Source organism: Aquarana catesbeiana, linkage group LG13 (genome assembly GCF_042186555.1).
Source record: "Aquarana catesbeiana isolate 2022-GZ linkage group LG13, ASM4218655v1, whole genome shotgun sequence".
NCBI lineage: Eukaryota > Metazoa > Chordata > Amphibia > Anura > Ranidae > Aquarana > Aquarana catesbeiana.
In genome coordinates, this window is record NC_133336.1 from 22,762,733 (window position 1) to 22,777,008 (window position 14,276).

Consider the following 14,276-nt stretch of genomic DNA (forward strand, 5'->3'; position numbering starts at 1 on the left):
CTGTGGTCAGTGATGGTGGCCAAGGTAAAGGTTTTCTTTAAGTGGGGGGAGTTAGAACCATAGTTGGGTTTTTGTTTCCATGTCCTCTTTGGGGAAAGTTCCCCTCCGTTCCTGTCCCAGTGATGAAGGGAAAGTCTTTGCAATTGGGACAAATCAACCAAAACCCAACAGACGATCTAACCCTTCCCCACTATCAAATCAAAAAAGATGATTGTCTGGAGTTCTGTTTTTAAAGCTGAACTACCCTAGCAGTGGGGCTCCCTCTGAACCACAAATGCTTGTTTGTTTTTGATTGGGGTACCATTGATTGGGGTTTTACTTGCCTTGTCCTCCTTACCTCCCAGCAGCCAGGGTTGTCATCTTCCTCCGAAGCTCCAGGTTATGGGAGGGCCCAATGCAGGAGTGCTTCGACCCCTGCTCTTTTGACAACGTAGCTATCAAGGTAAAGTTAAAAATACTACAATAGTCAAACTTACATTGTGTGTAGATAGATACAGCATAAGGGTTTCACTGTGGCCACACTCCTAATACCACCTCAAGATCCCGACAGGGGATGGGGGAGCCATGGACGTTCAACCTAGCTGTCCGGATCCAAGGCTAACCACCACCACGCTCAACGTGCAGATCCTAATGCGCATGCGCCAGGGTGCTGCTCTCCTAGGACACACGAACCCACATACGCAGGATACATAGGGGAAGAGAGTGAGGACATCACACAGTTGCCATGATAAAGCTTTTCGGACGCATTGCCTCCTTGCTCAGGCCATGCCTACTAACTCGCTGGTAACTTGCCAATATATAGGGGAAGAAAGACGCGCTCACGGAGGCGCCTCCCCTGTCTCGATCAGGGGAGGCGTCACTGTGGGCGTGTCTTTCATCCCAGAGTTAGTGGCCGTGACCTGAGGAAGGCGGTCATGCCTCCGAAACGCGTTGTCATGGCAACTCTGATGTCCTCACTCCCACCCCCCCCGTATCCTGCTTGTGTGGGTTTGTGTGTCCTTGGCGAGCAGCAACGGGCGCATGCACATTAGGATCTGCACGTCAAGCCTGGTGGTGGATAGCCTCAGGTGTGTGCTGCCAGGATCCGGGCAGGACGTCCACGGCTCCCCCCCTCCCCTGTTGGGATTTTGAGGCGGTTTTAGTAGTGCGGCCACAGTGGAATCCTTCTTATGTATCTATCTTCACACAATGTGAGTTTGACCATTGTAGTGTTTTTAACTTTACCATATTAAATCCAAGTGACATTAGGGTGGCTTTGCGCTCTCTTCTTTCGTCTAGATGTGTTCCTGCCACCCGGAGGATCCATGGAGAGCAACAGCACCCTTTTCACTTGTGTAATTATCACCAATAGCCAGCTGGAGGGCTATACTAAACTGTGGAGCAGCGCACCTGCTAGTTTTTTCTTCTGTGTGTATATTTTGTGGGTGAAACATGTTGGGGTTCATACACGCTAGATGTATAGCCCCAGTGCTCACGATTCTTGCATTTTGGTGCTTGTGGAAGACACAGGCGCACCATCCAGCCCTGCTGCCGGCAGCCTGTGCAGGCCTATGTGAAAAGCTTCTGCTGCTGGGCAGGGCTAGACTGCACCTAGGGCAGTGATGGCGAACCTTGGCACCCCATGATGCTCAACTACACTGCAGAGTGCACGAGCATCATGGGAAATGTAGTTCCAAAACATCTGGGGTGCCAATGTTTGCCATTACTAAACATGGGGTACCAATGTTTAGGGCAGTATGTGCCCAGGGATGAACTCCTAGAATGCAAGCACTCTACGTTTTGTGTGTTTGTTCCTGGGGGCATGCTCCTGTTAAAGTTGGTACCACTTGGTGCACCATCAGCTGCAGCATTTTTCTGCTTCCCATAGAGTTTTACAGGCAGCTGGACTGGATGGTGCACCTGTGCCCTCCGCCCGTACCAGAACGCCCGACTCTTACGTACTGGGGCTAAACACAAAGTATGCTTGTAGCCTTTTAGCCCTAGAACAGGGGTCTCTAAACAAAGAGCCAGTTTACTGCCCTTCAGACTTTAGGTGAGTGACCACTGGGAGTAGTAAATGCCTCAGCATCAGTGGGAGAAGACAGGGTTTTAGTCTTTGTGGTCAGTGGGAGTAAATAATGTACATCGCACCTGTGGTCAGTACGTGTTGGAATATTGCCCCGTCGTTGGGACCATTGGGAGGAGTATTGTCCCGTTGTTGGAGCCATTGGGAGGAATAGTGCCCCAAGGACCAGATAAAGGCAAGCAAAGGGCCACAGTTTGGAGTCCACTGCCCTAGTAGAACCATTGAAATTATTTTCAGGTGCCAGGGAACCCCCGCTAAAGCTGATTGTAGAGTGAGAGAATGCTCCCGACACTTTAAACAGGATACCCTCCTTTTGGAGATTGCAAAAAAAGTGTGGTCATACTGTTGATGTTGCCAAATAGTGATGGCCCTGGAACTATGAAGGTGCCATCAAATGGGACGTCGATCAGCTACAGCTCAAGGAGCCCCTAACAACCTATGGAGGAATCCTAGTTGAGGATGGCTTCCTTAGAAGGAGATGATCAAAGCTCTTCTGGAGTCCAGTTATGGCCAATTGAAACTGTAGAGTACAGTTGGGCTACTTCCAAGCATAAGCAGAGGCTTGGTAAAGGTAGCCCCAATGTACCTCCTAGAAGAATCAGGGCACGTGTCATTGGTCTTGGGCCCAGCAGTATGGGCGATGTGTAGAGTAGGGTTGGGCTACTTCTAATGTGAAAGTGGAAACTCCTGCGCTGTCGGGGGGGGGCCTACGCTAAAAGGACACTGCTGCAACACCTAAGTACTGATCCAGGGCAGGACAAATGAGACAAAAGTGGGGGAAGATGGTAGTTGTGCTGTGATGAAGGGGGGGGGAGCTACAAAGATGACTAAAGTGGCAAAGTGAACTAAAGAAAGCAGAAATGGGCCAATGTATGGATGGATCCTACATGCTAACAGAACATGGTGGGGATGCAGTGCAGTGCAACGTAGCTGATCAACATGACTATAATGTTGTGGGCAAACAAAGCCTAATATATAAAGGTAATTGTGAAACAGTGACTGCTTGAATATAGCAAAGCAAAACTGCATATACTAACACAAATAGGATAAATAATGACACAATGCAAAAAAATATATAATGCAAGAAAACATGTGGGCTAGTGCCCCATTAGCAAAAACGTGCCAAATCCTGGTGGACTACAAGTGACAAATCCCTAGGACAAACATGAATAATAGTTCTATCATCCAGTCCAAAAACTTGTGATGAGAAACACAAAACAATTCCAATCGTGAAGAGAAGGGGGATCTTCAGTGAGGACACCTTGTTTGCAAGCCACTTACCTTACAGCTGTAAGGTGTACAGCCTGTGTTGCAAATGACCCGCAGGTGTAGATGTTCCGTGTATAAGGTAGTGACAATGATGAACATACCAAGCGAAATATAAAAAATATACAGCATGTAAAATAACTCTGCGATGACCACAGTGGAGGGGGGGCAAGACACACACAGGGGGAGGTTGCACTCACTTTCATGAAGTGAGTGTGGGCATCAATCCACGAGCGCCAAGCTCGTATGCCTCCAGGGGTATCACCAATCTGGAATCTGTCCCCGTGCCTGGAAACTGGAATATGTCCCCGTGCTTCTCTCCTCAGTGTTCGTCAGGTAGAGTAGTGATGTACACTGTGAGGGGGAAAGACGCACATAGCGTGATCCCATATAAAAGGTATATTTATTTGATAAAACAAGTCCAATCAACTTACATTTAAAACAATGCTGCAGTGTGTAGTAACTACGAGCGCCGAGCTCGTCTCCTGTTGTTTGTCTGTGGCAGCGTCCCGTGCTCCAATCCTAATGCATATTGTCACGTCACTTCTTCCTCTGAAGTGGTGGAGGGCACCGGAGAGCTGCAGGAGGGTGGGCCCCTCTCGCGCTGCCGATGAAAGTAATCTTGCTGCGAATCTGCCGCAGAGACCACTTTTATCTAAAAAAGATAAATCGAAAAATAATGATATGCCTATTCTTATCAGAAATAGGTTTAATATGTTGCTATGTATATTTATAAGCAATATTCCACCCATAATCCCCATGTTGAAAATAATTATATGCATATTCTTATCAGAAATGGGTTAAAGCAGAGGTCCGCCGAAAAAAGAATATTAAAAGCCAGCAGCTACAAATACTGCAGCTGCTGACTTTTAATATATGGACACTTACCTGTCCAGGGAGCCTGCGATGTCGGCAGACGAAGCCGATCCGTCCGTCGGCTCTTGGCCGCTGCCATCGCCGCCGCCATCCTCGGTAAGGGAATAAGGAAGTGAAGCCGTGCGGCTTCACTTCCTGGTTCCCTACTGTGCATGCGCGAGTCGCGCTGCTCGTCCTCTCTGGTCCCTGCTGTGTTCTGGGACCTGTGTGTCTCCCAGAATACAGTGGGGGGAGGACAGTGTAGGCGCCGGAAGTGGCATAGGTCACCGTAAGCGCCGTGGTGATCTATGCCAGGAAGTGGGAGCAAATACCTTTATTAGACAGGTATCTGCTCCCTCCTCCCCCCTGAAAGGTGCCAAATGTGATGCCGGAGGGGGGATCCAAAAAGTGGAAGTTCCATTTTTGGGTGGAACTCCACTTTAAATGGGTTCCTATGTATATTTATAAACAATATTCCACCCATAATCCCCATGTAGAAAAATAATTATATGCATATTATTATCAGTAATGGGTTAAATATGTTCATTGTCAGGAGTTAACATGATATTCCTCCCATAAACCCCATGAGAAAGAATTATTCTACCCATATTCCCATCAAAAACAGGTCAAATGTAATTTTTACATTACTTCTGTATAATTTACTATGATCCTGTTGTACAGCTGCATATATATCAGCAAGTGAACAGTTAACCATTAGCAACTGCTTCTTGCAACATTGTATCAAGCACTGTAGGAAAGAATAAAAGAATAACATATTTTGAGAAACAACAGAGTCGTTATATATACTGTATATATGTATAAAGTACACTGACATCTAGTGAGGGTTCTCGTTATTGCAGCCGATCATCCTGTTTAGTACGTCTCATTTTTATTGTGGCTATTAAGGCATTTATTTTCTATCAAAATGTTTTGCATGGAGCTCAGCTTTCTGTTTATGTTTCCATATTAGAGCACAAATAAGGCAGAGAAAATAGAAGTTAAGAAATCTTGTATAGGAGTGTCAGGATGAAGGATGTGGAGTGAATGAATGTTCAAATAAAATGCAAATAAAAATAAAATATGCAATTGTGTTGATTTAACATTGTCTGCCAGTGATCAGGTAGTCGTCGTCGTCTCATTAATGATACAATAAATCAATCCTGAATACATTAATACACACAGAGCTCTGAAATTTTCAGAAGTGATCCAGAAATCACATAGTAAAGCCATTACACACAATGCGATGTTCTGTCTGCCACTCTCAAACATGGCAGAGAATCCTGGAATCCAGCCGGGGTCTGGGATGTCCTCTGGGATCCATTGTTTGTTTTCATTCCTTTGTTTCTGTTTATTGTCATTTCTTTTCTCTTTGTTTTTTATTTATTTCATTCTGATGAAAACAAGATCAAAGCACCACATAACACCTTTCACCTCTCCAATGGTTTATCCACCTTCAGATCTCAGGGCACTCAGGTCTCCAATATTTCCATGTCATTCCTTAATTATCCAATTATCCCGGCCGGGATTAGAACTGGAAAATGTCTCAACAATGTCAATTAGGATGAAGAATGTGGCAGGTATTTGTCCTTGAGAGATGACTCCATAGATCTCTGTCATAGAGGATAGTCAGACAATAGAGAGAGAAGGAGAGGCAGCGAGTAAGGAGAAAGAGAGAGGAGGAGAGGAAGGAAGAGGAGGAGAGAGGGAGAGATCATTTATAGATTTACACCAAGAAAGAGAGGAGAGGAAAAAGAAGAATTGAGAAAGAGGGAATAGAGAGAGGGGGGGGGGAGAAAGGAAGAGGAGGAATGAGGAAGGGGGTCTGCTGGTGGGGGAATCTCCTGATGGGGGACACAGAGAGGGAGGGTCTCCTGGTGGGGGGCACAGGGGGGGGGGGGATCTCCTGGAGGGGGAGGGTGACACACAGACAATAAGATGTTTCATACAAAGGAGAGAATGAAACAAAACTACTACAACTCCTGACATCCCCCACCCTGTCACGTGTCTATGTGGGCGGGGCTCAGGTCATATTATTCGGGACGGTGTTGTGGGCTAGTCAAATGACTCGGGATGGCGGCGGTCTCTGTCACCTTTCTCCTCTGGCTCTCCGGTGTTCAGTGGATTTCCGGATACATATTGACCGACCAAGGGGGGCTCGGCCGGGAGTTCGACGGAATCGGGGCTGTGAGCGGAGGAGGGGTGAGTGACCCAGGAGGGGGCGGGGAGATACAGGTGTAATGGGGAGAAGCTAATAATCTGCAGGTGTAGATATGGGGGGGGGGGGTAATGATCTGCAGGTGTAGATATGGGGGGGGGGTGTAATGATCTGCAGGTGAAGATATGGGGAGGTTAATGATCTGCAGGTGAAGATATGGGGGGGGGGTAATGATCTGCAGGTGTAGATATGGGAGGGGTAATGATCTGCAGGTGTAGATATAAGGGGGGGGTAATGATCTGCTGGTGAAGATATGGGGAGGTTAATGATCTGCAGGTGAAGATATGGGGGGGGGTTATTGATCTGCAGGTGTAGATATAGGGGGGGGGTAATGATCTGCAGGTGTAGATATGGGAGGGGTAATGATCTGCAGGTGTAGATATAAGGGGGGGGGGTAATGATCTGCTGGTGAAGATATGGGGGGTTATGACCTGCAGGTGTAGATATGGAGGAGTAATGATCTGCAGGCGTAGGTATGGGGGGGGGTAATGATCTGCAGGTATAGGTATGGGGGGGGTAATGATCTGCAGCTGTAGGTATGGGGGGGGGTAATGATCTGCAGGTGTAGGTATGGGGGGGGGTAATGATCTGCAGGTGTAGATATGAGGGGGGTAATGATCTGCAGGTGAAGATATGGGGGGTAATGATCTGTAGGTGTAGATATGGGGGGGGTAATGATCTGCAGGTGAAGATATAGGGGGGGGTAATGATCTGCAGGTGAAGATATGGGGGGGGGTAATGATCTGCAGGTGAAGATATGGGGGGGGGGGTAATAATCTGCAGGTGAAGATATGGGGGGGGGTAATGATCTGCAGGTGTAGGTATAGGGGGGGGAAATGACCAGCAGGTGAAGATATGGGGGGTAATGATCTGTAGGTATAGGGGGGCGTAATGATCTGTAGGCAGGTGGAGATATGGGGAGGTAATGATCTGTGGGTGAAGATATGGGGGGGGGTTAATGATCTGCAGGTGTAGATATGGGGGGGGGTAATGATCTGCAGGTGTAGATATGGGAGGGGTAATGATCTGCAGGTGAAGATATGGGGGGTTAATGATCTGCAGGTGTAGATATGGGAGGGGTAATGATCTGCAGGTGTAGATATAAGGGGGGGGGTAATGATCTGCAGGTGAAGATATGGGGGGTAATGACCTGCAGGTGTAGATATGGGGGGTTATGACCTGCAGGTGTAGATATGGGGGGGTAATGATCTGCAGGCGAAGATATTGGGGGGTAATGATCTGCAGGTGTAGGTATGGGGGGGGGTAATGATCTGCAGGTGTAGATATGGGAGGGGTAATGATCTGCAGGTGAAGATATGGGGTGTTAATGATCTGCAGGTGTAGATATGGGAGGGGTAATGATCTGCAGGTGTAGATATAAGGGGGGGGTAATGATCTGCAGGTGAAGATATGGGGGTAATGATCTGCAGGTGTAGATATAGGGGGGTAATGATCTGCAGGCGAAGATATGGGGGGGTAATGATCTGCAGGTGTAGGTATGGGGGGGGGGGTAATGATCTGCAGGTGTAGGTATGGGGGGTAATGATCTGCAGGTGAAGATATGGGGGGGGGTAATGATATGCAGGTGTAGATATGGGGGGGGTAATGATATGCAGGTGTAGATATGGGGGGGGGGGTAATGATCTGCAGGTGAAGATATGGGGTGGTAATGATCTGCAGATGTAGGTATAGGGGGGGAAATTATCTGCAGGTGAAGATATGGGGGGGGGGTAATGATCTGCAGGTGAAGATATGGGGGAGGGGGGTAATGATCTGCAGGCAGGTGAAGATATGGGGAGGTAATGATCTGTAGGTGAAGATATGGGGGGGGGTTAATGATCTGCAGGTGAAGATATGGGGGGGGGGGTAATGATCTGTAGGTGAAGATATGGGGGGGTGTAATGATCTGCAGGTGTAGATATGGGGGGTGTAATGATCTCTAGGTGAAGATATGGGGGGGGGGGTTAATGATCTGCAGGTGAAGATATGGGGGGGGGGTAATGATCTGTAGGTGAAGATATGGGGGGGTGTAATGATCTGCAGGTGTAGATATGGGGGGTGTAATGATCTCTAGGTGAAGATTATGGGGGGGGGGTTAATGATCTGCAGGTGTAGATATGAGGGGGAATGATCTGTAGGTGTATATAAGGGGGGGGGGGTAATGATCTGCAGGTGTAGATATAGAGAGTAATGATCTGCAGGTGAAGATATGGGGGGGGGGGGTAATGATCTGTAGGTGTAGATAGGGGGGTAATGATCTGTAGGTGTAGATAGGGGGGTAATGATCTGCAGGTGTAGCTATGGGGGGGTAATGATCTGCAGGTGAAGATATGGGGGGGTAATGATCTGCAGGTGTAGATGGGGGGGGGTAATGATCTGCAGGTGTAGCTATGGGGGGGTAATGATCTGCAGGTGAAGATATGGGGGGGTAATGATCTGCAGGTGTAGATGGGGGGGGGGTAATGATCTGCAGATGAAGATATGTGGGGTGTAATGATCTGCAGGGGAAGATATTGGGGGGGGGGGGGAATGATCTGCAAGTGAAGATATTGGGGGGGGGTTAATGATCTGCAGGTGTAGATGGGGGGGTGTAATGATCTGCAGATGAAGATATGGGGGGTAATGATCTGCAGGGGAAGATATTGGCGGGGGAATGATCTGCAAGTGAAGATATGGGGGGGGGGGGGGGTAATGATCTGCAGGTGAAGATATGGGGGGGTAATGATCTGCAGGTGAAGATATGGGGGGGTAATGATCTGCAGGTGTAGATGGGGGGGGGGGTAATGATCTGCAGGTGAAGATATGGGGGGGTAATGATCTGCAGGTGTAGATGGGGGGGGGGGGTTAATGATCTGCAGATGAAGATATGGGGGGGGTAATGATCTGCAGGTGTAGCTATGGGGGGTGATGGTCTGCAGGTGTAGCTATGGGGGGTTAATGATCTGCAGGTGAAGATGGGGGGGGGGGGTTAATGATCTGCAGGTGAAGATATGGGGGGTAATGATCTGCAGATGAAGATATGTGGGGTGTAATGATCTGTAGGTGAAGACATGGGGGGGCAATGATATGTGGATGGTGATAGGTCCTCTTTGTTGATTAGCACACTTCTCTCTCTCTCCTCCAGGCCACGTCCCGTCTTCTGGTGAATTACCCGGAACCTCATCGCTCTCACATTCTGGACTACCTCTTCAGGGTGAGGGTCTCTCCGCCGTGCTCAGATGGGGGAAGGCTGTGATGATGCAGTGCTGCGGCGCTCACACAGGCATCCAATGGAGGAGCTCAGCACCTCCCCCAACACCTCACATGAACCTCAATCACACCTTTGCAGCAAATTGCTTCTTCTGCCTGGGGCTGCGATCCTGTGTGATGGACACACCTTGCGCACACGCACACACACCTTACATAATATATACGTGTATGTATGTGTAATTATTTTTTCAAACAAATATTTCCGGCATGGCGAGGATCCGCAGAGCTGTATGGGTTAGCTAAAGAGAGAGGGCTGAGCAGAGGGGGAGTTGTTTGGAGAAAGGGGAGGTCCTGTTGTATGGAGAGGGCGGGGTTTATTACTGTCAGTAAATTTCCAAACAGTTTGTAAAATTCATAATTGTTGCATTGGTTACAGACATTTATGAACAGCTGGCAACCCTGGAGGGGGGGGGGGGGGGGGGCAGATGTATGAACAGAGGGGACAAAGGGGGGGGGTGGAGTTGTATGGAGGAAGTGAAGCCTAAGATGTGTAAAGGGAGGGTGGAGTTGTATGGGAGAGGGGTGTGGAGAGGTATAAAGGGAGGGGGGTGGGGGGGTGGGGAGAGTTATAAAGGGAGGGTGGAGTTGTATGGGGGAGGGGAGGTTGAACCCTGTGGAGGTGAAGGGGGTGGAGCTGTAAAAAGGGAGGGGGATAGAGATGCATCGGTGGTGGGGCACATGAATGGAGTGAGGCAGAGATGTGTAAAGGGAGGGGGTGTAGACATATGGGAGGGGGAGGAGATGTTAGAAAGTAGAGGGAAGGGTGGTAGGGAGGGGGTGGAGTGGGAGGAAGAGGGGGGGTGGTTGGGAGGGAGGGGGTGGAGTGGTGGAGGAGTGGTGTGGAGGGAGGGAGGGAGGTGGTGGAGTGATGGGGAGGGAGGTGTGGTGTGGATGGAGGGAGGGGGTGGAGAGAGGGAGGTGTGGAAAGAGGGAGGTGTGGAGGGGGTGGAGAGGTGTGGTAGGGAGGGGGTGGAGTCAGGCCAGTTTCATCTCTGTACACAGCAGAGGTAGTGGAGGCCGGTGAGGGTTTGTGGGAGGGCGCAGAGAAGACATTGTCCTCCATATGTCCTGCTCACATCGCACTGGAATTGTGTGCTATGCAGTTTTCTGTGCCGATAAAATATTAGGTGACACCATCATTGTAATGTTAACAGGGGACGCACACACAGAACAATAGTTTTTTTTGTTTCTTTTGTTCCCTTTGCAGAGAATTGGTAATTTTCTGTATTTCTGCACAGAGAAGAACCTCCCGGTGGTGTTGTGGCTCCCCCTTTCCTGGCGGTGGTGTGACGCTCCCCCTTTCCAGGCGGTGGTGTGACGCTCCCCTTTCCCGGCAGTGGTGTGGCCCCCCTCCTGGCTGTGGTGTGACCCCCCTTTCCCAGCGGTGGTGTGGCTCCCCCTTTCCCGGCGGTGGTGTGGCTCTCTCCCTTTCCCGGCGGTGGTGTGGCTCCTCCCTACCCGGCGGTGGTGTGGCTCCTCCCTACCCGGCGGTGGTGTGGCTCCCCCTTTCCCGGCGGTGGTGTGGCTCCCCCTTTCCCGGCGGTGGTGTGGCTTCCCGGCGGTGGTGTGGCTCCCCCTTTCCCGGCGGTGGTGTGGCTCCCCCTTTCCCGGCGGTGGTGTGACACTCCCCCTTTCCCGACGGTGGTGTGACACTCCCCCTTTCCCGACGGTGGTGTGACACTCCCCCTTTCCCGACGGTGGTGTGACACTCCCCCTTTCCCGACGGTGGTGTGGCTCCCCCCTACCCGGCGGTGGTGTGGCTCCCCCTTTCCCGGCGGTGGTGTGACGCTCCCCCTTTCCCGAGGTGGTGTGGCTCCCCCTTTCCCGAGGTGGTGTGGCTCCCCCTTTCCTGGCGGTGGTGTGACGCTCCCCCTTTCCCGGCGGTGGTGTGACGCTCCCCCTTTCCCGGCGGTGGTGTGACGCTCCCCCTTTCCCGGCGGTGGTGTGACGCTCCCCCTTTCCCGGCGGTGTTGTGACGCTCCCCCTTTCCCGGCGGTGTTGTGACGCTCCCCCTTTCCCGGCGGTGTTGTGACGCTCCCCCTTTCCCGGCGGTGTTGTGACGCTCCCCCTTTCCCGGCGGTGGTGTGGCTCCCCCTTTCCCGGCGGTGGTGTGGCTCCCCCTTTTCTGGCAGTGATGTGAAATCTGCATATATTTCCTCCGGGTTTATGCAGGGCGGTTGTGCAGGAGGCCTGAACCCCCCCCCCGTACACAAGGAAAAGGACAGAACAATGTGTCTGTATGTTTTCTGTCCTGACCACAGTAAATAGAACATTCTGCACACAGTTCCTCACTTCCTACACGTCTCCTTAAAACGAAGAAGATGTATAACATGTGATCGCCTCCAGTGCACCAAAATTCCTTCCAGACAGACGTGTGATTTGTGTGATTGTTCTGGGTCAGCACATCAGGATGTGGGTGGGAAATATAGGCACGTCTGGTTGGGGGCTGTGTGCATGGGATAATTGCTTTAGGGGTGAGTATATGTGGGTTGTTTGCCAAGTGTGTGCACAGGTTGGTTACTGGGGGTGTTTGATGGTTGCCAGGGTGGCTACTGAGGGGGGAAGCTAGGGTGGTTATTGAGAGGGGGTGTGTGATAGTTGCTAGGTTGGCTGATGAGGGGGGAGGGGTGTGATGGTTGCTAGGGTGGGTTACAAAGCATGGTGGGTGTTTACTGAAGGGACATGGGTGATAGTTGCTAGGGTGGTTATTGAGGGGGGTGGGTGATGGTTGCTAGGGATTTGTGCGAGGGTAAAGTTGTGCACAGGATGGTTACTGAGGTGTGTTTGTGGGCTGGTTGCTGGGGGTCGTATGGAGATGATTTTGGGGTGTGTGAAGATCAGATGATCTTCTGGGAAGCTTCTGCGAGGAGCCTGATTCGACCACGTGGGTGTCATATGACTTGTGCTCATCATTATTTTTTCTTTTCTTTCTCTAGCCAAATTTCGGGGCTTCTCTGCAGATTTTTAAAGTGGAAATCGGAGGCGATGCACAGAGTACAGGTACAGAACGCTTCTATATCGGCCATTCTTAAACAAAACACCAATGTCACTGACATCCGCCTTCCCCAGGGCCCGCCCCTGAGGATCACAGATCTCTCCAGTAAGGATGCCAGCAGTCATTACCTTTTGTTAATCGCGTACAATTGGGTCAGAGCTCCAAGTGAAATTAGCCGCGATCCCTCCACTTCCACAGCAAAGGGGGGCGGGATCCGTGTGAGACAGAGTCTCTGATTGGCTACTTCTGCTGTAATCGCCATACTCCACACTCCACAATAGTCTAAGTTGGTGAAGTAAAATTAGAAAAATATATACATAAAACAATTTTTCAGAAATAAAAAAATGATAATTGGCATGTGCGTATGTATTCACCCCCTTTGTTATGAAGCCCATAAAAAGCTCTGGTGCAACCAATTACCTTCAGAAGTCACATAATTAGTGAAATGATGTCCACCTGTGTGCAATCTAAGTGTCACATGATCTGTCATTACATATACACACCTTTTTGAAAGGCCCCAGAGGCTGCAACACCTAAGCAAGAGGCACCACTAACCAAACACTGCCATGAAGACCAAGGAACTCTCCAAACAAGTAAGGGACAATGTTGTTGAGAAGTACAAGTCAGGGTTAGGTTATAAAAAAATATCGAAATCTTTGATGATCCCTAGGAGCACCATCAAATCTATCATAACCAAATGGAAATAACATGGCACAACAGCAAACCTGCCAAGAGACGGCCGCACACCAAAACTCACGGACCGGGCAAGGAGGGCATTAATCAGAGAGGAGCACAGAGACCTAAGGTAACCCTGGAGGAACTGCAGAGTTCCACAGCAGAGACTGGAGTATCTGTACATAGGACGACAATAAGCCGTACGATCCATAGAGTTGGGCTTTATGGCAGAGTGGCCAGAAGAAAACCATTACTTTCAAAAAACAAAATGGCACGTTTTGAGTTTCTGAAAAGGCATGTGGGAGACTCCCAAAATTTATGGAGGAAGGTACTCTGGTCTGATGAGACTAAAATTGAACTTTTTGGCCATCAAAGAAAACGCTATGTTTGGCGCAAACCCAACACACCACATCACCCAAAGAACACCATCCCCACTGTGAAACATGGTGGTGGCAGAATCATGCTGTGGGGATGTTTCTCAGTAGTCGGGACTGGGAAACTGGTCATAGTTGAGGGAAAGATGGATGGTGCCAAATACAGGGATATTCTTGAGCAAAACTCTGTGTGTGATTTTAGGCTAGGACGGAGGTTCACCTTCCAGCAGGACAATGACACCAAACACACTGTTAAAGCAACAATTGAGTGGTTTAAGTGGAAACATGTAAATGTGTTGGAATGGCCCAGTCAAAGCCCAGACCTCAATCCAATAGAAAATCTGTGGTCAGACTTAAAGATTGTTGTTCACAAATGCAAACCATCCAACTGGACCAGTTTTGCAAGGAGAAATGAATGGGCAAAAATCCCAGTGGTAAGATGTGGCAAGTTCATAGAGACTTATCCAAAGCGACTTGGAGCTGTGATAGCCGCAAAAGGTGACTCTACAAAGTATTGACTTTAGGGAGGTGAATAGTTATGCACATTGACTTTTTCTGTTATTTTGTTCTATTTGTTGTTTG

At 49.6% G+C, this 14,276-nt stretch overlaps 1 protein-coding gene across 1 annotated transcript; it reads left to right on the plus strand.

Annotated features, from left to right (window-relative positions):
- Nucleotides 1–6,087: 6,087 nt before the first annotated feature.
- LOC141117663 (galactocerebrosidase-like) lies at nt 6,088–12,644 on the plus strand (the record flags this gene model as incomplete). The annotated part of the gene is given in 3 exon segments (XM_073610628.1): nt 6,088–6,385; nt 9,526–9,594; nt 12,587–12,644. Coding segments are annotated over 3 exon segments (256 nt in total), but the record flags the coding sequence as incomplete, so codon positions are not given.
- Between the last annotated feature and the right edge of the window lie 1,632 nt (nt 12,645–14,276).